Below are 25,667 nucleotides of genomic sequence, written 5' to 3' on the forward strand. Positions count from 1 at the left end.
CAATCCTACAAAAAAATTACTTAAGAGTCAGCATGGTTACTTGTCTCTACATTGTCCTGGAGAAAGTTTTCAGAATTCAACTAGAATGAACAAATGGACATTGTCAAATATCAGTGCGTCAGTATGCCACAGGCTGAGCTTTTAGTCTACGCACTGCTAAACATCCAAATGAAAGAGGAAAAATTCACAGGTTCCCAAAGTAGAAGTGGTTGGTCACATGTAGAAAAATATATACACCATCATTAAGCAACAATATTAGAAGTGACTTCTAACTTTCCAAGAAGTAAGAAGTGAAGGGAACAATGATGTATGGCTAAATCAATCCCGCAGTAAAAAATCAGAAGCCCTATTTCAATTCTTCCTGTTTTGGCAATCAAGTGCTGTTTCTTTTAGCAATTCGCATATTTATTTTGGCCTTGGTTTGGGGTTGTTCATTATTTATTTCCTCAGTCACACGAAATACATCTTTCAGAAGAAAACCAGTAAATGTGTGAAGGAACAATAAGAATGTAGGCCGGCAGCCAAGAATACTCTCTCCTGGCAAAGTTACCTTTCAGATGTGAAGGAGGAATAAATGCTTTCCCAAACAAACAAAAGCTGAGGGAGTTCACCACCACTAGACCTGTCTTACAAGAAATGTTGAAAGGCGCTCTTCAAGCTGAAACAAAAAATTGAAAGCACACAAAATTCTGATTAAGGTGATAAACAGGCAGTCAGAATTAGAAAACTGGAACTCTTTTTTGGAACAGTGTATGAAACTCTTAGCTATATCATAAATGTTAAAGAAAAACAGCAACAAAATAACGATAGCTGCTGCAAGCTGGCAATGAAATCATAACATAAAAAGAGGTAATTTGTGGCATCAAAAATATAAAAGGAGAGGATTAAAAGGATGATAGGTCAAGAAAAGTAAGCTGCTATCAGCAGAAAAAGGACTGTTTTTTCTATGAGTTGTTTTGGGGAAACCCCATGGCAAAAACTTAGAACAGTCATGAAATATAAAGAGGGGGAGAATGAACAAATCATCATGGAAAACCACCAACTGGCAAAAGTAGGCAGAAATGGGGAAAAAAAGAAAGAATGGGAAAAAAGAAAAAGAAAAAAGAAACAATAGAGACAAAATAACCAGAAGGCAAAAAATAAAATGGCAGCAGTATATAGTATATACGATTACATATTAGTATCACCCTCAGTGAAAATGGATTGAACTCACCCATCAAAAGGCACAGAGTGGCTGGATGGATAAGGGAGCTCCAGCTCTAGAGACAAATACAGACTCAAAGTGAACGATGGAAGATGATATTCCAAGCAAACGTATGAAACGTATTATAGGTACAGCGTAGCTGTACCTATAATAGACAAAATAGAGTTCAAGCCAAAAGGGGTCACAAGAAGTAAAGAAGGCCGTTATATAATGACAAAGGGGCCAGTATATCAAGAAGATATAGCAATCATAAATATACATGCTCCCAACACTGGAACATCAAAATATATTAAACAATTAATGAGAGATCTTAAGGGAGAAATAGGCAATAATACAATAACTGTAGGATACTCTAATACCCCACCATCAACAATGGATAAATCACCCGGACAGAAAATCAACAAGAAAATGTTGCAGTTGAATCTGGAACAAATTTAGAACAAATGGACTGCTCAGACATATATAGAAAATGCCACCCAACAGCAACAGAATACACATTCTTCTCAAGTGCACACGGAACGTTGTCCAGGATAAATCACATGTTAGGCCACAAAATAAATCTTAGCAAATTTAAGGTTGAAATCATACCAATTATCTTTTCTGACCACTGTGGTATGAAACTAGAAATCAACAGGAGGAAAGTAAGAAGATCTACAAATAGATGGACACTAACCACACTTCTAAACAACCACTGAGTCAAAGAAGAAATAAAAAAGCAAATAAAAAATTACCTTGAAAACACAATATATCAAATATTGTGGGACGCAGCAAAAGCAGTTTCAAGAGGAAAGTTTATAACTATAAACACAGATACTAAGAAATTAGAAAGATCTCAAATAACCTAACTTTATATCACAAGGAACTAGGGAAAAACAACCAAACAAACAAAAAAACAAAGTAAGCCCAAAATTAGCAGGAGGGGGGAAATATTAAGGATCAGAGCAGAAATAAATGAAACAGAGACCAAAAGCCAATAGAAAGGATCAGCAAAACTAAGAACTGGTTCTTTGCAAAGATAAACAAAATTGACACCATTGGCCAGACTAAGGAAAAAAGAGAAAAGACTCAAAGAAATAAGTTAGAAATGAAAGAGGAGACATTACAACTGATACTACAGAAATACCTAGAATTATGAGATGCCTGTGAACAAGTTTATGCCAAGAAATTACATAAACTAGAAGAAATGGATACATTGCTAGAAACACACAACCTATCCAGACTGAATCATGATGAAATACAAAGTCTGAACAGACCAATTATGAGTAAAGAGACTGAATCAGTAATCAAGAAACTCCCAAAACAGGAAGCCTCAGGACCAGATGGCTTCACTGGAGAATTCTACCAAAGGTTTAAAGTAGAATTAACACCAATCCTCCCCCAAACTCTTTCAAAATATTAAGGAGGAGGAACACTTCCCAACTCATTCCATGAGACCAGCATTACTTTGATGTCAAAATCTGATAAGGAGACCACAAGAAAGACAACAATAGGCCAATATCCCTGATGAATATAGATGCAAAAATTCTCAACAAAACAGTAGCAAACCGAATTCAGGAACACACTAAAAGAATTATACACAATGACCAAGTGGGATTTATCACTGGGATACAAGGATATTTCAATAATATGCAAATCAACAAATGCAAATACATCACATCAATAAAATAATACATAAAAAATCACATGATTATCTCAATCGATACAGAAAAATCATTTGACAAAATAAAACACCCTTTCATGATAAAAAAAAAATGTTTAACAAATTTGGTACAGAAGGAACATACCTCACCATAATAAAGGCTGTATAGGACAAACCAACAGCTAACATTACACTCACTGAAGAGAAATTGAAAGCATTTTCCCCAAGATGGGGAAAATAGCGAGGATGCCTACTCTCCCACTCCTATTCAGTATAGTTCTGGAAACCCTAGCCAGAGCAATCAGGCAAGACAAAGAAATAAAAGGCATACACATCAGGAAGGGAGTAGTAAAATTTGCATGATTTGCTGATGATATGATGATATGATCTATATACAAAGTCCTAAAGAATCAGTCAAAAAACTGTTGGAATTAATCAACAATTTCAGTAAAGCATCAAGATACAAAATCAATTGCATTCCTTCACTGATGATGAAGCCTCTGAAAACGAAAAGAAGCCATCTCATTCTCAATAGCATCAAAAACAAAATAGGAATAAATTTAACCAAGGAAGTGAAAGATCTGCACAATGAAAAGTACAAAGCTTTGCTGAAAAAAATTGAAGAAGACACAAACAAATGGAAAGGCATACTGTGTTCCTGGATCAGAATTAATATTGTTAAAATGGCTATACTACCCAGCATGATCTACAGATTCAATGCAATCCCCGTCAAAATACTGAAAACATTCTTCACAGAAATAAAAGAAACAATCCTAAAATTTGTGTGGAACCACAAAAGACCCCAAACAGCCAAAGCAATCCTGAGAAAAAGAACAAAGTTCGAGACATCACACATCCTGATTTGAAACTATACAACAAAGCCATATTAAAAAAAAAAAAAAAAAAAAAAAAACAGTACAAAAATGGGCAAACATCAACAAATAGAACAAAATAGAGAGCCCAGAACTAAACTCTGGCCTATACAGTCAACTACTATTGAACATGAGCACCAGGAACACTCAATGGGGAAAGCATAGTCTCTTCAACAAATGGTGCTGGGGAAACTGGAGAAAACATGTCAAACAATTACATTGGGCCCCCACCTCATACCACTCACAAAAATGAACTCAGATGGGTCAAAGACTTGAAGGCAAGACCTGATATCATAAAACTCCTAGAAGAAAATGTAGAGAAGGAGCTTATCAATAATGGTCTTGGTAATAACTTTTTTCCACGATACCAAAAGCACAAACAAGAACAAAAAATTAACATATGAGGCTACATCAAACTCAAAAGCTTTCGCATAGAAAAAAAAAAAACAATTAACAAAATGAAAAGACAGCCTACAGAATAGGGAAAAAGTTTTGCAAACCATATATCAGCTAAAGGGTCAATATCCAAGTATGTAAAGAACTCATTCAACTCAATTTTTTAAAAAAAGCAAATAGTCTGATTACAAATGGGCAAAAGAACTAATAGACATTTTCTAAAGAGGACATCAAAATGGCCAACAGACACATGAAAAGATGTTCAATATCACTCATCATGAGGTAAAGGCAAATCAAAACAATGATGAGAGGGGCACCTGGGTGGCTCAGTCGGTTGGGCGGCCGACTTCGGCTCAGGTCATGATCTCGCGGTCCGTGAGTTCGAGCCCCACGTCGGGCTCTGTCCTGACAGCTCAGAGCCTGGAGCCTGTTTCAGATTCTGTGTCTCCCTCTCTCTGACCCTCCCCTGTTCATGCTCTGTCTCTCCCTGTCTCAAAAATAAAATAAAACGTTAAAAAAAATTAAAAAACCAATAATGAGATACCACCTCACATCTGTTACAATGGCTCCTCAAGAAGACAAGAGACAGTAGGTGCTGATGAGGATATAGTGAAAAGGGAACCCTTATACACAGTTGAAAGAAAGAGAAGTTGATCCAATCACTGTGGAAAACAATAGGGAGTTTCCCCCCAAAATTCCAACTTCTGGAATACGATCCAGCAATTCCAACTTCTGGGTGTTTAAGCAAAGGAAATGAAAACAGAATTCATAATGGAAACAACACAAATGCCTATCAACAGATGAATGGATGAAAAGACGTGGTGCATATACACAATGGAATATTACTCAGCCATGAGAAAGGAGAATATCCTTCCTTTTGCACCAATGTGGATGGACCTTGAGCACATTATGCTAAGTGAGATAAGTCAGACAGAGAAACACAAGTACTGTATGATCCCACTTAGACATGGAATCTAGAAAAGTGTAGAAAACAGACAGCACAGTGTTGGTTACCAGGAGATGGGGGGTGAGCAATAGGAGTGATGGTGTTTAACACTGCAAACTTGTAATGAATAGTAAATAGGCCATGGAGATTTAATGCACTGTATAATGAATACAGGCAACAATATTACACTGCAATTGTGTAATATGATAAATATCAGCGCATTGGCAATCATGTTACAATGTAAAACTGTATCAAAGTAAGATGCTATACATCTTATTAAATTTACAAAATGCTGCACATCAAAATTTATTTAATAAGGAAAAAAAAAGTAGGCTGGGGCACCTGGGTGGCTCAGTCAGTTAATGTCCAACTTTGGCTCAGGTCATGATCTCACAGGTGGTGAGTTTGGGCCCCTCTGCTCTCAGCACAGAGCCCACTGCAGATCTTGTCTCTCTGTCTCTCTCTCTGCCCCTCCCCAGCTTGCACACTCATGCTCTCTCTCTCTCTCAAAAAATCAATAAACATTAAAAAAAAAAGTAGGCTGATTAGTCTGTGAGCTATTAACATTTTTCATTTATGTTTTCATTCAACTAATATTTATTGGGCACTGTGCAGGAGTGATTCAAGTATGAGCAGTGTATGGTCCCAGGAACTCCATCCAATGGGGCAAATGGACACAGACTAGATTATCATAGCAATGTGGTGAACGGAATAATGAATATATGTACAAAATAGTATAGGTCCTCAATGAAAGAGCATTTGTGGCAGTTTCAAAGTTAGAAGAGGCTTATTGGAGGAAATGCTACCTTAATTACATTTTAAAATAGGCAGGAGTGGGGTGCCTGGGTGGCTCAGTCAGTTGGGTGTCCAACTTCGGCTCAGGTCACGGTCTCGCGGTTCGTGGGTTCGAGCCCCGCATCGGGCTCTGTGCTGACAGCTCAGAGCCTGAAGCCTGTTTCAGATTCTGTGTCTCCCTCTCTCTCTCTGCCCCTCCCCCGCTGGCACTCTGTCTCTGTCTCAAAAATAAATAAACATTAAAAAAAATTAAAATAGGCAGGACTTAGTCAGAAAAAAAGGATAAAAAGGGAGTTTTCCAGGTAGAAGGGATAGCATGCGCCAAGTTTCAGGTGGAGACAAATAGCCTAGCACATGGCAGGGTCTGTCACAAGTTCAGTCAAGTTCAGTGCTGGAACACAGAACCCGAGGTAAGGTCATGTGAGATCCACTTGGAGGAAAGGCAGGGACCAGGAACGGGAAGGCCTAACTGTGAGAGGATCTTGTCACTTTGGGGAGCATCCGTTATGTTTTAATCAAGGGAGATATGCTTTTAGACAGATCCCTTTGGTGGTCATGGAAGATGTACTTGAGGCAGATAAAGCACCTTGGAGCTGTTATAGTGGCCCAGGTCAGGGATAATGAGGGATAGGAAGGACAGAATAAAGGACGTACCTGCCAAGAATATTTTTGAAGTACATTGTGAATGGTAAAAAGGAGAGCAGATGTAAGAATTATTGCCGAGTTTTTACCTTGGGTGATTAGAGGATGAACATTGTACAAAGTGGAGGCTACAAAAAATATAAGGAAATAAGCAGACTTGTGAATTTGAGGTTCTTGTAAAGGTCCAGATCGGTAAAGATCTTACGAAGATATTCACAACGAAGTCTGAAGAGGGTTAGCCTGGTGATATGGATTTGGAGCTTTTCAGATTATAGAGGACAGTTGAAATCAGGTTCATAGATGAAGCCACCAAGGGGTTGGCATATACAGTGAGGAGAACAGAGGGTGGTGATGGAATAGTATGGGAACATTGACCATAGAAGAGACAAAGAGGCATTCTGAGAGATAAGGGACAGACCATCAAACCACAGGGTCACAGACGCCAATGGAATTAGTCATCAAGAAGAAAGAAACCATCAACAGAGCTGCATGTGACTTAGACTAACTAAAATAAGAATTGAATGATATCCATTAGATGTGGCAGTTGGGCTATCCCTGCTGACTTTGAGATTTGCAGAATGGCAAGCTGGAGGCCAGGGGGGCAAGAGGCTGAGAAGTGAGCAGGGGTGATGAAGTCAAGTCAGATGTTCTAGATTACACTGTCAAGAAGTTATGTTCAAAAAAAAAGTAGAAACAGACCCAGAAATACAGAGAGAAAACTGACGGTTGCCAGTGGGGAGGGGTAGGGGAGGGACAAAATGGGTGAAGGAGAGAGGGAGATCCAGACCTCCAGTTGTGGAATGAGTAAGTCACAAGGATGAATGGCACAGCATAGGGAATGTCCTCAGGGATGGTGTAATAGTGTTTTGTGGGGACAGATGGCAGCTACCCTGTGGTGAGCACAGCATCACATACAGATGTTGAATCACTACATTGTACACCTGAAACTAATGTAACATTGTGTGTCAACTATACTCAAATATAGATAGATGATAGATGGTAGATAGATGATAGATAGATAGATAGATAGATGATAGACAGATGATAGATTTGTTCAAAAAAGAAAAGAGATTGTGCACCAGCCACAGAGTGATACAGAGTCAGGGAAATTTTCTCTAAATGGATGAGATTTACATTTTGTTCTCAAACTACAAGAAAGGTGGGGAGGTGGGGGAGTTGAGACTGTCTTCAGGAAGGAATGACCAACGAAACACAGCTGCAGAGGGTCAGGGGACCAGCCCAAGAGGCAGAGTGGTACAGGTCTGACGCTGAACAAGGTTGCCTTATCCTCTCCTCTCAGCCAGAAGGAAGGGGAGAAGGATGTATGAGGCTCTCAAGGGTAGAAATCTGAGGGACACCATGACTGAGAAGCTACGTTTCTGTGGACAGAGGAAGAAACAAGTTTAGCTCGAGTGGGGTACAGCTTAGAGTAATGACGGAAAGGTCTGGGAGGCAGAACCGCCCAAGGCAAGGACAGGGGTGCTGGATGGTGGTGAAGGCCCTGATGGGCTTGTGCTGGCTTCAGCTTCACAGGCTGAACTGACTTTGTTCAGTAATCCTCGGCTTTGTGACCATTGAAATAGACCAATGTGTGTGGCTAGGTGAGGCTCTGAGCCAGGATTTAGATGCTACCAAGAGCTAGAGGAAGGATCAGGGCAGGTGTCCTTCAGGCAATCAGCACTGAGGTTAGGCTGGGCCAGAAAGGGGACCCAAAGCTGATAGAGCAGGAGAGTGAGAGGGTCACCGGGTTGGGCCCACGCGGGGCAAGAACATGGTCAGTGGGGATATCCCAGAGTATGGGATGCTGCAGGACTGCAGCCAGTCCAAAATAAAGAGGAGAACTTTGGAGGTGCAGTGATTATGAGGCCAACAGGCTAATGTTTTGAATAATACTTTATTAGTCCAAAGTGAGTTGGCCTGGATCTAGGGGAAGATTTGAACAAGTGAACAAACAAGGTTTGTCAGGGCTGAGGGGAGACAGAGATTTGGGGCTTATCCTTCTGAAGGAAACATTTGTTGTTTTTTCTTCTTAAACGAGAATTAAATGACAATTCTGGAAGTGACACTGTGTGTGTTGGTGGGGGGCTGACCCCACTTCTTACACTAAGTGGGCAAACTCTCGTAGAAAAATACATGGCCAGACTTCTGGAGAGTCTCTGGTCAGGATTTAATTAAGGCAGAAGACTAAGGATTGAGGGAAGAGGCTGAGCCTCCAGGAGAAACTGTTTGCCTGATGGAGGAGTCCAAGGGCCAGAGTAGCTGGGGGCTTGGTCAGGAGAGAGGAAGGCAACCTGGAAGTAAGAGTAAGGGGAAGTTTGGATGACCAGAGCAGAAGCTCATTTGGGGGGCAATGTCCAAAGAAGAGGGGTTCAGGCAGCATTTGGGGACCAAAGAGGTCCTCGAGGCTCCGAACTGGAACTCTGTTGGAAAGTTGATTCTTTGCACACGTATGAGCTAAGGCCCAGCTGGAGGCGGGTGCAAGTGTGGCGAGGGTAGCACATGGTCGAGGCCAACCTGTCCGCATACTCCCCCCACACACCCTGAGGCCCTGCTGGTGGGAGAACACGTTTTAGGCAGGGACAGGACCCAGTACAGCCTCTTTCCAAATATCCAATCAAGTTATTTACAGAAAGCAGTTAACGATTGGGTTAATATATAAATGTTCTTTGTAGTCTAGTAAATTACTTTCCCCCAGCTAACTTATTTTCTTTGTTTTTATCCACATGGGTATTATTTCTGCAGGACTTACTGGCCCGACTTGGATGGGAAAATCAGAGAAGCCTTAGTTTTGCGAAGCGTTAAAGTTCGACTCCTGATAAGCTTCTGGAAGGAAACAGACCCCCTTACGTTTAACTTTATTTCATCTCTTAAGGCTATTTGCACTGAAATAGCCAACTGCAGTTTGAAAGTTGTAAGTATGACATTGGCTTACGTATTATTAAATAAAAAAGGCTGATTCCCTCTGCATATCTGTGAAAGCTATGAGCATTTGCACTCATGTAAACTGCCAAGTAAGAACCAGGATAACAGTCTCTGATAGTGAAAAAGCGCTTCAAAAGTAGGATAAGTAATGTTTCAAGACAAACACTCTCGAGAAAAGGAGCCTGGATCCCACATTTCCTGGTGCCTCCTGGCCCTGCCCTGTTTTTATACACTGCCCATGGTGTCCTCTCCACTTTGTTGGGTCTGCCTCGTTCTCCTGCCTGCCATTCCAGTTTCTAAGGCCATGACCTCAGTGAGGTCGCATGCACCTGCACAGCCTCCCCCAGCCCCAACGTGCCCCTGGCTTAGCTCCTGCCCTTGTTTCAGCCCCCGGGGCCACATGCTAATCCATATCTGCCTACTCTGAGCGGGGCAAGATTGGGAATTGGTATTACTTTCAGTGTGGTAACTCCCTAGCTCATGTTTGAGCTTTCCTTGGGTCCCTTTCCTTGGGTCCTTAGCTGTGACTTCCTCTTCCTCACCTCAGGGCCTTTGTACATGCTGTTCCCTCTGCCCATAACACTCTTCTCCTCCATGCTTTATCTGACTAATGCCCTCTAGTCCTTTAGGGCTTACATTTTCCAGCCTCCACTGCAGTCATTCAGCAATAGTACCCTGAGAGGGGTGCCTGGGTGGCTCACTCAGTTAAACATCTTATTCATGATTTTGGCTCAGGTCATGATCTCACAGTTTGCGGGTTCAAGTCCTGCATCAGGCTCTGTGCTGATGGTGAGGAGTTCCCTTGGGATTCTCTATTCCTCTCTCTCTGCCCCTCCCCTGCTTACTCTCTCTCTTTCTTTCAAAATAAATAAATAAACATTAAAAATATATACCCCAAGATCCTACTTTCTGCCAGGCACCCTTCTAGGTGATGGGTCTGTGCTCCATGCAGCATTTAAGGACCCAAGATGACGGGGGCACCACCATCCACTCTGACACATACCTTCCAAGATAGTCCTGAGCCTCAACATCCCAAGGTCGATCAGAAGGAGAGAGAGACTGGAGGGCTTCCCAGGAGGCATTTATGGGTTAGACCTGGAGGTGGTGAACATCCCTTTAGCCTTCATTCTGCTGCTCAGAAATCACTCACCTGTCCACATTCAGTGGCAGAGACAGCTTATGAGTGTGGCTTTGCACAGCTCAAAGTTCAGGACCTCCTAGTGATGTGCAGGACTGGACAGCAAATCTGGATATGGCATTTCATAGTTCAATAAACAGAAACTAAAAACAAAACAACAATCTCCTACGAGACCCAAGACCCAGGTTGAAGTTGCCTCCTCCCCACGTAACAGGAACAGGAGAAGGACAGTAAAAACTCCCATTCAGGAGAGGACACTCAGCAGTCACTGGTCCAAGTGATCGTAAAATCCTTCTGGGCAGGTACAGTGAAGTCCTCCTGTGCCAGCTCCCAAGGTTGTTTTCAGAGTGAACAGTTAAAGGAGGTTTTGGTTCTAGCTCATGTTTTCTCTGGCAATGCAATTTTTTCAGAAACATAATAGGCTTCTGATTTGTTTGCTTCTAGTCATTTCGAAGTACCAGTAACCACAACCAAAGATTTTGTTGTGCATAATTCCCAAACTTCACTAATCATGCTTCCTTTCCCATATACCTCTGCCTCAGCCTTCCTCTTCTTCTCCTCTCCCCCCTTCTGTCTCTTCTTATTAACGGTGGCTTCATTCAGGTCATCAGACTTGAGTGGGAAGATTATACCAATTATGATTATTTCAGTTATCTGATCTTTGCTGCAGAAATGAGTCTTTTTTTTTTTTTTTTTGAGAGAGAGAGAGAGTGAGCATGATGGGGGGTTGGAGCACAGAGAGAGGGAGACAGAGAATTGAAGCAGGCTCCAGGCTCAGAGCTGTCAGCACAGAGCCTGATGCAGGGCTTGAACTCACAGACCATGAGATCATGACCTAAGCCGAAGTCAGAGGCTTAACCGACTGAGCTACCTGTGTGTCCCCGTAAATGAGTCTTAACTCAGTCACTTAAAGCATTCTTCAAATTTCTTTTCTACTATTGGGCTCCCAGCACAGTTTTTCCAGCCCTTTGAAATACCATATTTCTAGTGTATCTGTTCTCTTCCATATATGCTTGCAAGCCAGCAAATCCATCTCTGAGCTCATTTATCTCCTCCACTAACTTCCTAAAAGCACTAGTAATGACCCATATACACTGTTAACAATTTGTTTTCCCATCCGTTGCCCTGTAGCCAAAGGTTTGGAGGTGCTTAGTCTTCCTTCCAAATCAGTGCAGGTTATGGTCTTACCAAGTATTTTTCCACTGCATTAACATGGGTCTCCATTCTTTCCATCCTGCAATACCAATTTCCTTGCTGCCTGCTGCCCATAGGATAAACCATTGCCACATGTTTTATTAAGTTTTTATTGCTGCTGTTATGGCAGCATCTCACGTCACATTGCCTGGATGTAGTAAGTGCTTAATATTTTTTAAACAAATGAAGGAATTGGTTATATTCATGAGTGTAGACCTTTAGACAGGCACTGCATTAAATACTTTGTATGTACTATTTAATCTTCATAACCACACTATGAAGTGGGAAATTTTCCCATTGTACATACATTGAGAGTGAAGCCTGAAGAAATTAAATAATTTCTCTCCAGGACACTAGTTAATAGTGGAGAGAGATTCAAATACAAGTCTTTCTAACTCCAGAGACTGAGCTCTTAAACCTCATACTGTATGGTCAGCAAGTGGAACAAATAATTGAAGTTATAAAGGTTTTTTTGTCTTTCCTATCTATATTAAAAACATCATATTGATATCTGCTCGAAGACCTGAGAGGCTACTCATCTGACTGATGTATCTCTGAGGATCAACAAAAATATCAGATAAGATGTTTTTTAACTCAATCATGCCATTAAATATTTTTTAAAAGTTGAAATTATCAACAATTTAAAGACATAAAATTCTAGAATTTACTATAAATTTCAAAAAAAGCATGCTTCCCACATATATTTTGTTTTAATCTTCCTAACATTCTGGTAATATTGATAAAATAGAAATTTTTATTTCCATTTTACTGGTTTTTATAAACTGAGGTAGCCATGCACATGTCTGAGTTCACAAATAAGTATTAGAAGTAGAAACAGGTCTATGAAACCTACAGCTAACATCATACTCAATGATGAAAAGTTTTCCTTTAAGATCAGAGACAAGACAAGGGTTCCCATTCTTACCACTCCTATTCAACATAGTACCGGAAGTCCTAGCCAGAGCAATCAGGCAAGAAAAAGAAATAAAAAGTATCAGAATTGAAAAGGAAGAAGCAAAATTGTCAGTTTGCGGACAACATGACTTTATATATAGAAAATCTTAAAGACTCAGCCAAAAAAAAAAAAATGTTATATTTAATCAATGAATTCTGCAAAGTTACAGAAATACAAAATTAACACACAAAAATCAGTAGTGTTTCTATACACTAACAATGAAATTTCTGGAAGGGAAATAAAGAAATGGATCCCATATACACTAGTATTAAAAACAATAAAATACTTAGGAATAAATTTAACTAAGGAGGTGAATAATCTCTATACTGAAAACTCTAAGGTATTTATGAAATAAATCAAAGACAACACAAAACAATGGAAAGATATTAGAAGAAGTAATACTGTTAAAATGTCAATACAACCGAAATCTATCTATAGATTCAATGCAATACTATCAAGACTCCAATGGCATCCTTTAGATGTAGAAAGTAGAAAAAACACTCAAAAATTTATATGGAACTTCAAAAGAACCTGAATAGCCAAAGAAATCTTGAGAAAGAAGAACAAAGAAGGAATTATAACATTTTCTGACTTCAGGCTATACTATAAAGCTATGGTCATCAAATATGGTACTGGCATAAAAACAGACAAATAGACCAATGGAATAGAATCAAGAGACCAGAAATAAACCCAAGCATATACAGGCAACTAATATTTTTCAAGGGAGCCAAGAATACTCAATGGAGAAAAGACAACCTTGTCAATAAATGGTACTGAGATAACTGGATATTCACATGTAAAAGAATAAAACTGGACCCATATCATACACCACTCATAAAAAGTAACACAAAACAGATTAAATACATAAATGTAAGATCTGAAACCGTGAAATTACTAGAAGAAAACACAGAAACAAAGCTTCTTGACATGGATTAGGGTAATAATTTTTTGGATAGGACCTCTACAGTACAAGCAACAAAATCAAAAATAAATATAAGCAAATGGGATTACATCAAACTAAAAAGCTTCTGCCAACAAAAGAAACCATCAACAATGTGAAAGAACAACTTATTGAAGGGGGGGAAATATTGGCACACCACATATCTGATAAGGGGTTAATAGCCAAAATACATCAAGAACTCATATGACTCGATAGCAAATAACCCAATTTAAAGATGGGCAAAGGAGCTGAATAGACATTTCTCCAAAGGAGATAGACAGAAGGCCAACAGGTACATGAAAAGATGCTCAACATTACCAGTCATTAGGGAAATGCAAATTAAAACCACTATTAGATACCACAGCATGCCTTTTAGAATGGCCATCACCAAAAAGACAAGAGGTAACAAATGCTGGTGAGTATGTGGAGAAAAGGGAATTCATGGTAGGAATGTAAATTGGTATAGCTACCATGGAAAACAGTATGAAGCATCCTTTACAAATTAAAAATAGAACTATCATATGATTTAGTAATTCTACTTATGGAAGTATATCCCAAAGAAACCGAAACACTAACTCAAAAGTGTATCTACATCTTCATGTTCATAGCAGCAATATTCACAGTAGCCAAGACGCAGAAACAACCTATGTGCCCGTTAGTGGATGAATGGATAAAGAAGTTGTGGTATATATATATATATATATATATATATATATATATATATAATGGGATATTATTCATATATATACAATGGGATATTATTCAGCCATAAAAATGAGGAAATACTACCATTTGTGACAACATAGATGGGCGTTGAAGGCATTATTCTAAGTGAAATAAGTCAGGCAAAGAAGGACAAATACTGTATGATATCAATTGTATGTGGAATCTAAAATTAAAACACACACACATAAAGTCATAGAAAAAGAGATCAGACTTGTGGTAACCAGAGGTGGGGGGGGGGGAGGGTGAGAGGCGGGGGAATTGAAGCAAGGTGGTCAAAGGGTACAAACTTCCAGTTACAAGATAAGTACTAGGGATATAATGTACAACGTGATGAATTCCGCTAATGCTGCTGTAGGATACGTAGGAAAGTTGTCAAGGAAATCAATCCAAAGCGTCCTCATCACAAAGAGAAAAAACAAATTTCTTCATTCTTTTCTTTCCTTTTCTTTTCTTTTCTTTTCTTTTCTTTTCTTTTCTTTTCTTTGTTTTGTATCTGTATGATACAATGTATGAGAAGATGGCTGTTAGCTGCACCTATTGCAATCATCATTCACAATATATGTAAATCAAAACATCATTCTGTACAACTAAAATTTATGCAGTGATAGACGTCAATTACTTCTCGATAAAATGGAAATAACAACAGGTCTGTGATTACTACTGTAGGTCTATTTTCCGTGCCAGGTTTGCAAATGTGTGATAACCAGGAGTTGCATCAGGGCGCCAACTTTAGTGTGGAATCAGATATCAGGGATTATAGGAAACACTGGATGGTCCCAGGAAGCCAGGCAGAGAACCAGGAGAATAGAGTCAGTTTGTGTTCAGTACCTTTCCATGGACAAGAGAATGCTGGGGATTGTTTCATCTGCAGGGATAGCATTTTCCAGATAACCGAAGTGGCATGTGAGGCTGCATGGCAGTGAATAGGTTCACCATCATATTCCCAGGGCCTAGCATGATGCTGGCACAAAGCATTCAAAGCATATATGTGGAATGCATGGATGGATGGATGGATGGATGAAATAAAAAAGGGAGCTGATGGTTTAGGAAGGCTCTATGGGAATCAGTGAGTGGAGGGAACACAACCCATGTCCAAGACATGGTGGATGTGGAGTCATTTTTGCCATTTTCTCAAACGGGGGATGTGCTTGGAGAGCGGTGAAGAATCTTTTGGGGGAAGTCATTTACTCAGAGCACAGTGTGCTTGCACTTAGAGGGGTGCCATAATCAGACTTACCAGATATCACAATGTTTTAAAATATAACTTTAATTATGATTGAGGTGTGACAACATCAATGGATCAGAAGACAACAGCCATTGCAAAAATAGTTTGTTTTACCCATAGATCTCAAGAGAAGGGGGCATAAGGCAGGAGTGAGGGGAAATATGGGCAAGGGCCTTTGTTTGGTTTACGTGGTGGTGGAACAAGCAAGCAGGGTAAGCCAATTTAGGATTGGCAAGTTTGAATAATTTCAGTGGGCCCTTGGGCCTAAGAGCTGTCCCTGATTTCCTGGTACCTGACCCTGGGGTGATTAGAGCAGACGGATAGTGACCAGAGTGTGAGAGCCCATAAAGGAGGTCGTTCTGGGTATGGTCCCTGGACTGTTTGGTTTACATATGAGAAGTGTGCTCACAGGCAAGTTGTTTGCTATCTCTAGGAATTAGCCAGCCCTCAGAAGGGCAATCCCTCCAGGCTCAGCAGGACCCAAATGTCAAAGCATCTGAATACAGAAAATAAGAAGATATGACTAATACAAGCAGAAGCAGAGGGGGAAATGTCTGGGGCCCATCACACATGGTGCATTTGCTCCTATCTCTTCTCTAAGCCATTGTCAGTTGAAATCTCCATCATGAAATTAGTGCTCTCATTTAAGACTTGCAAGAAATTACAAGGAAAGTAGAATCCATTATTTTATTCTCTACTTAGCTCCATCTTTGCAAACACTCATGGTCTCATTACTTGAATAAACCAAATATTAATAGTTCACCATTGGACGTTTCATGAAACAGAGACTCTGGTCCTCATGGAAGCCAGGCCCTGCACTTCTAAGCATCAAGATAAGCCTGGGTGCGAATGAAGCCTGCAGCCCCTACATCTAGAACACAACCTGGGAGTGAGGCAGGGAATCTCTCTCCTCAGAGGAGTGGGCACCCCTATCCTTGGCTTGGGGGATTTATGTCCATGAGGGGACTCATGGGAAACAGACTGCATTCACAGAATTGCCCCTGTCAGCTAGGCTTTTATTTTTTAATAAATTCATAAATCACTTTTGGGGTTCCTGGGTGGATCAGTCAGATAAGTGTCTGACTCTTGATTTCGGCTTAGGTCATGATCTCACCATTCATGGGATCAAGCCCTGCATTGGACTCTACACTTACATTGTGGAATCTGCTTGGGATTCTCTCTCTCCGTCTCTCTCTCACTGCCTCTCTCTCTCTCTCTCTCTCTCTCTCTCTCTCTCTCTCTCTCCAAATAAACTTTGAAAAACATTTAAAAAGTAAATCACTTTTCAACAGTCTTTGCTGTCACCTACAGCATATTAGGTGTTTCATAGTATGTCAGTGAATACAGTATGATTTCTGCTGCCACCTTAGTCTCCCAGATAAAGCTCTCTCCCTCTTTTGGGCATCTTCAGCTTTCTAGAGCAAATGGGTTCTCTGTAGAGCCTCAAGCAGTGATGACATCCCCAACTTAAATTAGGATGTATATTTTGTTCTTTTTTACATCCATCATGATTCCACAATAATATTTTCCTCAAAAGGAGGCAGTAGAGTGTGTGGACATGTGTTGTGATAGAATGTCTGAGCAGGGTGACTGCTCTTACTGAATGACAGGTGGGTATCACAGGACCTCACAGATATATAACTATGACTTAAGAGCATTCACAGGTAATCAAGTCCATGGGAAGAGTCCACAAAACGTGGCTATATGTGAGCCCTCCAAATGACACAGATTTTGTAGGAGACAGGAACTGGGAAGAAAGGGAACTGATGCAGCATTACCTATCATCATGGTAATGTGGCCCCAGGTAACACTGTCCTCTGTGATGTGCAACTGACAGTTCTTGGGGAGTAGATTTTGGCCTGTGCACCATTGATCTCAAGGAATCTGCAGAAAGTCAGAATAGAATTTTCAAGGGCTGCAGGGGACCTTGGTGATCATCCAGTTTATCACTCCTTTCTCACCCTTGGGCGAAGGGGAAGACCAACCCTCATTGTTTCCCCAAGCCAAACTTGAACACTTACAGTTTTCATTTTGTTCCGTTTAGTTCAGTTTAGTTTAGTTACTTTGATAGAGAGAGTGAGAGGGGCAGAGAGAGGGAGAGAGAGAGAATCCCAAGCAGGCTCCACACTGACAGTTGCAGAGCCCGACGCGAGGTTCAAACTCACAAACTGTGAGATCATGACCTGAGCTGAAACTAAGAGTCAGGTGCTTAACGGAATGAGCCGCCCAGGAGCCCCAGACAGTTACAGTTTTCAAACTAAATGATGTCTCCATTTCTAGGTAGCATCTCATTTTTCTCTCTGCCTCTTTCCTTCAAACACACATGATCCCACAGCCGTAAGACATTCAATCCAGGAAGATTCCACACACAGTGCTGAAAATGCTCAGCCTTTTCCGGTGTGGAGGAGATTTGAGACCTCACCTTTGATGGTGTGTATTCTGTGAGCTCCGTCACAGTTCAGTCCTCATCTAAGCAGCTACCAGTTCCAGCAGATTCCAGAGGCACCAGTCCGCCTACCCCCACTGTCAGCCCCCACATCCCGGGCCTCAGGTGCTTTTCGGGTCACATTAAAGTTGAAATTCAGGATTCCCGGGTTGAAGTGATTTTTTTTTTGACTTGTTTATTAAAAGAGCTTGTAGACCTAGGTGTTCAGATGGAAAATATTTGTTCCTTTGGCAAAAATCTCTTTTGACCTTTGCAAATCCCCAGCTTAATCAGCTAGTCATGGACACGAGCCTGCTGCTTCTTATAATGTATGCAACACAGAGGAATATTCATTCGGTTCATCGGTGTGCATGACAGCGCCCTGAGGCCGACTTCAGATGCTACTGCACCCTGATGAATATGACAATGAGAATTAAACCAACGTCTGGCCCTCGCCCTGGTGAAAGAATGAATTTTGTGTTCATTTTGCAGCTTCAAAGCGTTCATTATAGACCTAGTTGAGCACGCTAATTTTCTCTCTTGTTGCCCATATAGGCTTGAGAACAAAAATAGCTTCATCTATATGAAGAAACAAGACTGTGGCTTTAATAGCCCAGTATGAGGTCTGCTGCGGCTGTTTGGATAAGACACGCTCTTGTGCTCTTGCACAAAGCCAAAAATGTTGTCTATTCACCTGCTTTATGAATGGGTTTATTTTTGTGTCTTACAGAAGTTTTTTGATCTGGAAAGAGAGAATGTTTGTGCTACAAAAGAACAAAAAGATCACGCCTTTCCTAAGTTAAATCGCAACAAGTACATGGTGACAGACGGTGCAGCTTACATCGGTAGGTGTCAGCCTCCTCAGGGGACAGTGCGGGTCAGTGGCGGTCCGACTGTGCTTTTCCATACCCCATGGGGCCCTGGAGGAAACAGGAGGGTGAGGGCCAAGAGCTCTAGAACTGAACATCTCCTCTAGGGCTTGGTTCAAGCACAAGGACACCACAGAATATGTTTTCTGTAAGTGTTATCGGAAATTCTTTGGTCTCCTTGCCTCATTTGATAGGTGAGGAGGCGAATGGCTCATCAAAAGTGAGTCCTGGTGGTCGAATGAGCACAGGGGTCCCTTCCCACCCACCTACCACAGCCAACCTGTCGTGAGTTACAGCAGCAGACGTGGTGGCCGCTCAGTGCCAAAATGAGCACTTCTTGGGCAGCAGTCCCACCTCTGCCACTTTATAAATGTCTAACCCTGGAGAATTTACTTAAGCTGTCTACACCTCAGTTTTCTCATCTGTAAAATGGGGCTAATAATTGTTTCTACTTCATTCCGTGAAATTTAAGTGGAATGATATCTGCAAAGCGCCTTGGACAATTAAAACCGCTGGCACACAGATAATACCTGATTCGTGTATTTTTTATTTTTATTTATAAAACGTTTATTTATTTATTTTGAGAGAGAGAGAGGATGAGAGCACGAGCAGGGGAGGGGTAGAGAGAGGGAGAGAGAGAATCCCAAGCAGGCTCTGTGCTGTCAGTGCACATCCTCATGTGCACAGGGCTTGACCCCACGAACTGTGAGAACTGAGCTGAAATCAAGAGTTGGACGCTTAACCGACTAACCCCCCCAGGCACCCTAGTTTTTAGTTGTAAGGTAATTTCACAACCCAGATGCAGAAATCATACCTCCTGGTGGAATTGTTTACTCGTGTGTCGGATCTGTTCTCCTCTCCTACAGTGTGGGTGAGTCCAGGGTAACCCCTTAATTGGTACCATCAACTGCAGAGTGGAAATTATTATCTATAAAAGAAGGTACATAAATCACAAAACAGCAGCGTGGCTATTACTGTAAAGATGAAGTGACAGTCTCCAAGTAGAAAAGAAAAATGTGTATGGAATGAAAGAATATGGAATATGGGTGTTCCCCCATTCACTGAGTGAGTGGAATATGCCCTTTGTGCTTTGTAAACCACTTTATCTCATTTGCTTTTTTTTTTTTTTTTTAGTGTTTATTTATTTTTGGAAGAGAAGGAACAAGCAGGGGAGGGGCAGAGAAAGGGGGGAACAGGAGGATCTGAAGCGGGCTCAGCTATCAGCACAGAGCCCAGCACGGGGCTCCAACTCACCAACTGTGAGATCCTGACCTGAGCCAAGGTCAGATGCTTAACCAACTGAGCCACCCAGGCGCCCCTATCTCATTTGCTGATAGGGAGGGTGGCCTTTATCACCTACAGTTTAGAAATGAGGACCCTAAGACAGGAATTGACTTAAACATGCAGATGTGAAGAAGAGCGAGTTCTAGGATCCGCGGCACCCAGAGCCCCACCCCCACCCTGGAACCAGAGGAAGACACTGCCATCAGCCACTGGACAGTTAGTTACTCCATCCTGCCTTCTAGAAAGGTGTTCTTTTTCCATTTTGAATAGTTATGTGTCCACATTAGGAGAAGAGAGGATTGGAATTTTTTTAAATGTCTATTATTCAAGCTGTTTTAGGATATGAGAATGTTACTTTATTCATGCTGTCCCTCTCAGTGGCTTGAGATGTAATAGTTTGGATTTTCTCATGTTCATCAGCTTACGGAGAGTAGAATGAATCAGCTTCTTTTTAAGCAAGTGACAAAAACGAACTCAAAATCATTTCATCAAAACTGGGAATTTCGGGCTCAATAATTGGAAAATACAGGGATGGATCAGGTTTCAGGCACAGTTGGATTAGGAACTCAGATCTGGATATTTTACCTGTGGGGTTTACTTAAAGTGCCATGTGTACTTGGAGCAGTTATGTGGCACCTGTGTCCTAAAGTTCTTTTAGTGAATTAAATGTTTTGGAGTCACAAAAACTTCTGTTTGAATTCAAGCACTGGCACTGGAAGCTGGAAGATGATGGAAAGTCACGTGATCTCTCTGAGCCTCTGTGTGCCTCTGTTTTCTTATCTATAAAATAGGAATAATAGCATCTACCCTTTGGTAGTGATAGAAGGATTAAATGAGATAATATATGAAAAGCTCCAAACACTGTCTCGCATCTGTCTAAATCCTTAGTAAATATGGATTTCCAGCTCTCTCTTCTTCTTCCCATAGAATACATTTTTGTTTGTTTCTTTGTTTGAGAGAGAGTGTGCATGCAAGCAGGGGAGAGGGGCAAAGGGAGAGGAAGAGAGAGGGCCTTAAGAGGAAGACAGAATCCTCAACACAGGGCTCCATCCCATGAACTGCGAGATCAGGACCTAAGCCAAAGTCAGATGCTCAACCTACTGAGCCACTCAGGTACCTTCCTCCATATATTACATTTTTAAAGTAGACTTTCATTATTTAGAGCAGTTAGGTTCACAGCAAAGTCGAGCAGAAAATACAGAATTCTCACATCCTTCTGCCCCCCACAACACATACACACAGCCTGCCCCATTATCAACATCCCCCACCAAAGTGGTACATTTGTTTATAACATACACTATACGTCGGACCTACATTAACACATCAGCATCACCCAACGTCCATTGTTGACATTAGGGTTCTCTCTTGATGCCATTCATCCTATGGGTCCTGACAAATGTGTAATATATAGAGTAGCTTCACTGTCCTAAGAATTCTCTGTGCTCCACCTACTCATCCTTCCCTCCCCGTAACTCCTGACAACCACTGATCTTTTTACAGTCTTCAGAGTTTCGGCTTCTCCAAAATATCATGTAGTTAAAATCATAGTATGTAGCCTTTTCAGATTGGCTTCTTCTACTTAGTAACATGCATTTAAGCTTCCTCTGTAATTTTTTTAAGTTTATTTATTTATTTTTAGAGAGACAAAGCTTGAGTCAGGAAGGGGCAGAACGAGGGAGAGAGAGAGAATCCCAAGCAGGCTCCCCACTGTCAGTACAGAGCCCCACGTGGGGCTGGAACCCACGAACCACGAGATCATGAGCTGAGCCGAAGTCAGACACTTAACTGACGGAGCCACCCAGGTGCCCCAAACTTCCTCTGTATCTTTTAATGGCTTGATAGCTTATTTTCTTAGCACTGAATAGTATTCCATTGTCTGGATCTGCCACAGTTCTTTTATCCACTCACCTACCCATTCACCTTCAGGACATCTTGGCTGCTTCCAGATTTTGGCAATTATGAATAAAGCTGCTATAAACATCCACACATAGGTTTTGTGTGGACATGTGTTCAACCCTGTTGGGTAATACCAAGGAGCGTGATTGCAGGATTGTATGGTAAGATTATGTTTAGTGTTGTGAGAAACTGCCTGTCTCCCAAAGTGGCTCTACCATTTTGAGTTCCCAGCAGCAGTGAGCTTTCCAGTCTCCCAAAGTGGCTCTACAGTTGTCAGTTCCCAGCAGCGGTGAGCGAGAGTTCCTATTGGTCCACATTCTTACCAGCGTTTCCTATTGTCCAAGTTCCAGATTTGGGCCCTTCTGATACGTGTGTAGTGTAGCTAATGATTGCTTTTAGTTTGCATTTCCTTCATAATATGATGTGGAGCATCTCTTTATATGCTTACATTGTCATCTGAGTATCTTCTTTGATGAGGTCTTTGGCCCATTTTTTAATCATATTTTTCATTTTCTTTCTTATTTCTTATTTCATCTTCTTTCTTTTTTCATTTTCTGCTTTTTCTTACTTTTTCATTTTCTTATTTTTCATTTTCTTTCTTATAAGAACCTGTATTAAGAGTTCTTTGTATAATTATAACAATCTTTTATCAGATGCATCTTTTGCAAATATTTTCTCCCAGCCTGTGCTTTATCTCTTCATTCTCTTGACAGTGTCTTTCACAGAGTAAACATCTTAACTTGAAATGAAGTTCAGCTTATCAATGATTTCTTTCCTGGATCGTGCCTTCAGTGTCGTATCTAAAAACCCATCACTAAACCCAAATTCATCTAGATTTTCTTATTCGTTATCTTCTAGGAGTTTCATAATTTTGCATTTTACATTTAGGTCTATGACCCATTTTGAGTTAATTTTTGTGAAAGGGTCAGTGTCTAGAATTCACTTTCCGCACGCCCATGTCCAGTTATTCTAGCGCCATTTGTTGAAAAGGCTAGTTTTGCTCCCTTGATTGCCTTTGCTCCTCTCTCAGGATCAGCTGACTTATTTACGTGGGTCTATTTCTGGAGCTCTGTTATAATTCAATTTTAAATGAGTTCATTTTACACACAGCATTTTAGCAAAACATTAATTCCCTAGAGCAAAGCATAGTTATTGTATAAAAATATTTAAAGAGCATCCGGAGAGAAAATTCATTGATAATTTAAATAATTATCAGCATGTTCTGGAAATCTCTTAAGTCATCACTCAGACACCTGCTGAGAATGCGAAATTAAGAAAAACCCACACTAATCCTTGCATGGAATTATAGCTCATTAAATCTTTGCAAGACTTTCAGAAGATTCCTCAAATGGTGTCCTCTCTCTAACCTTGAATTCTGTAGACTATATTTGAGTCTAGTTTGGCAAATTTGTCCAGAAGTTGGTCTGAATTGTTTGAGGGCTGATGGAGTGGTATGTTAGGTGAAGGCACTCAGAAATCTTGTTGAAGGCCCATACACCTTCCCAGTGAGCTTGTCTAAACGCTTATCTATACCCTCGTCTATACCTGGGGATGGCACTGTAGTTCTCCTGCATTCTGGAAGCGGAAATGGCAGTCTCAGGCCTGGGTGCAACAGTGTGCCAGAAAATATTGGAGCACATCCATGATTCTGAAGTTTAGCCAAACCATGAGGAAGTGAAAGGTGGGAAATGGTCACACTGGTGGAGGACGTCCTCTGTAGACCTTGGGAAAGCTGCCTCAGGCTGCAGTTCCTGAGAAGAACCTCAGTAAAGCTTTGGAGGATCAAAGGTGCAGGATCTTGGCTCCATCATTGTGCTGAAGGGAAAAGCTGAATCTCACAGAATAAGCCTCCAAAATCTTGTCACTTCTCCCCCGCCTTGTCTTCCCCTCTCCTCACATTTCCACGTCTGTGCTCTTCAGAGAGCATGGTCCACACATGAGTGGAGTTCAGTGTGGTCCGAGGCTCCAGCTGAGCAGCTGATGCTGAAGTCCCCAGGGAAAATGCACAGCTGGTACCACATAGGCCTTTAGGCTTGGAGGTGACGTGGAACGGAAGTTAAGGGTGGGCTGTGGGGTCAGAGCTGACTTTGAAACTCGGCTCTGGTATTTTTTCACTCCTGTCTCGGGCAAATTACCTAACCTTTCTGCGCCTTAATTTCCTCGTCAGTACAATGGACTTTGTATTATCACCTCATAGGATTGCAGTGAATATTGGAGAAAATGTACTGATGCAATGAATTCACTTCCTGGCGCTCAGCTGTAGGCACGAGAATTTAGGGTCTTATCCACAAGTCCTTCCATTGATGGAATGGATAGAAGGCACTGCCTGCCAGCGGGCTCCAAAATAACTGTCAACCTGCAGCAGCTACTAATCCCCAGTCTAAGAAGTCCAAGCCTGTATTTAGCTGGCGCTGAGCATTGGCACAGAGCCTCTGAGCGTGGCCATGTGTCTGAGAGCATGTGGTCAGAAACACACCACTGGCAAAGAGACTCCCACTCAATATTGTGAACCATTCGGCAGACAGTTCACTAATTTATAACAGTAAAATTCATCCACAGTTATGTCTATCATGAAGCTATCCATAGTATCGGTGTGGTGTTTGGGGGTATGGCAGGGAGACAGTATGAGATGGAGGACAGAGATAGAAAAGAGAAGGAAGAGTTCTTTCTCTATGCTGATAATATTTGATTTAGGGACCTGGTATTAGGCCCTGAGGAATAAACTCATGAGAGACAGGGGAACAGCCTCCTCTGGTGCCATATGGAGAAGGGAGTTGATACGTGTGGGGACTCCAGAGAGCAGCAGGGGGCCCACAGGATGGGCGTTGTGAAGGAACACCTATCAGCTCTCTGTGGATGTTTCTTCCCCCACAGATGGCTGCCAGGCCGGCCTTGGGTCAAGGATGCCTACTGTCTTATTCAGCAAATATCCCTGCAGCTATGGCTGAAGAGCTGCTGAGGGACTGGAGATCAAGCTCTACACTTAAAAAGCCTTCAGTTTTCTTTATGAAAACAGCTCTGGACCAAAGAGGAGCACAGATTTGGGAGCTTAGACCAGACTCAGGCTGGTGGTAATTTCTGAAATCATTTTGTCAGTCTTGATGCAGCTAAATCTTCATTAGTGAGGACACTGCTTCATTTATTGTATTATAGATTGTGGAGATCTAGGTCCATCATTGATTAGCCATGTGACAGGAAAATCTGTTCACCTCTTTGAGCCTCAGGTTTCTCATCTGTGGAGTAGGCATAAATCCTACCAACTCTGTGAGATAATGGATACAAATGCCAAGCCTAGCACTTTGCTCATATTAGGCACTTAATAAAGGAGAGCTCTTCTCCCTCTCTAAGGCCCCTATATCGTGACTTTATCCCTAACTCTTCCACCTCATGCTCCAAGATCCTGATCATATTTTTGTCCACATCCCTTTGGGGGTGTGGCTTTCTAATTTCCAAAGCAATGAGTTTCTGTACATCCGTCAATTGCCATTTGTGTAGTAAAAAATTTAACCTTACCCTCAATAAAATGTTTTCCTGACTCATCCAGCCAGAGTTAGAAATGCTTTTTCTCTTACCCTTGTGGCATTGTATACCTACATCTC

The 25,667-nt window shown here is 41.3% G+C and overlaps 1 protein-coding gene across 6 annotated transcripts in view; it reads left to right on the forward strand.

Annotated features, from left to right (window-relative positions):
* Nucleotides 1–25,667, forward strand: part of PLD5 (phospholipase D family member 5) — a 422,454-nt gene that overhangs the window by 390,473 nt on the left and 6,314 nt on the right. For all 6 annotated transcript variants that reach the window (XM_058701959.1, XM_058701958.1, XM_058701960.1 and 3 more), the window contains 2 exons: nucleotides 9,237–9,405; nucleotides 18,750–18,864. In XM_058701959.1, the coding sequence (XP_058557942.1) occupies nucleotides 9,237–9,405; nucleotides 18,750–18,864 (284 nt within the window). The remainder of the gene's footprint in view (nucleotides 1–9,236; nucleotides 9,406–18,749; nucleotides 18,865–25,667) is intronic.

This window comes from Neofelis nebulosa, chromosome 15 (genome assembly GCF_028018385.1).
Source record: "Neofelis nebulosa isolate mNeoNeb1 chromosome 15, mNeoNeb1.pri, whole genome shotgun sequence".
Lineage (NCBI taxonomy): Eukaryota > Metazoa > Chordata > Mammalia > Carnivora > Felidae > Neofelis > Neofelis nebulosa.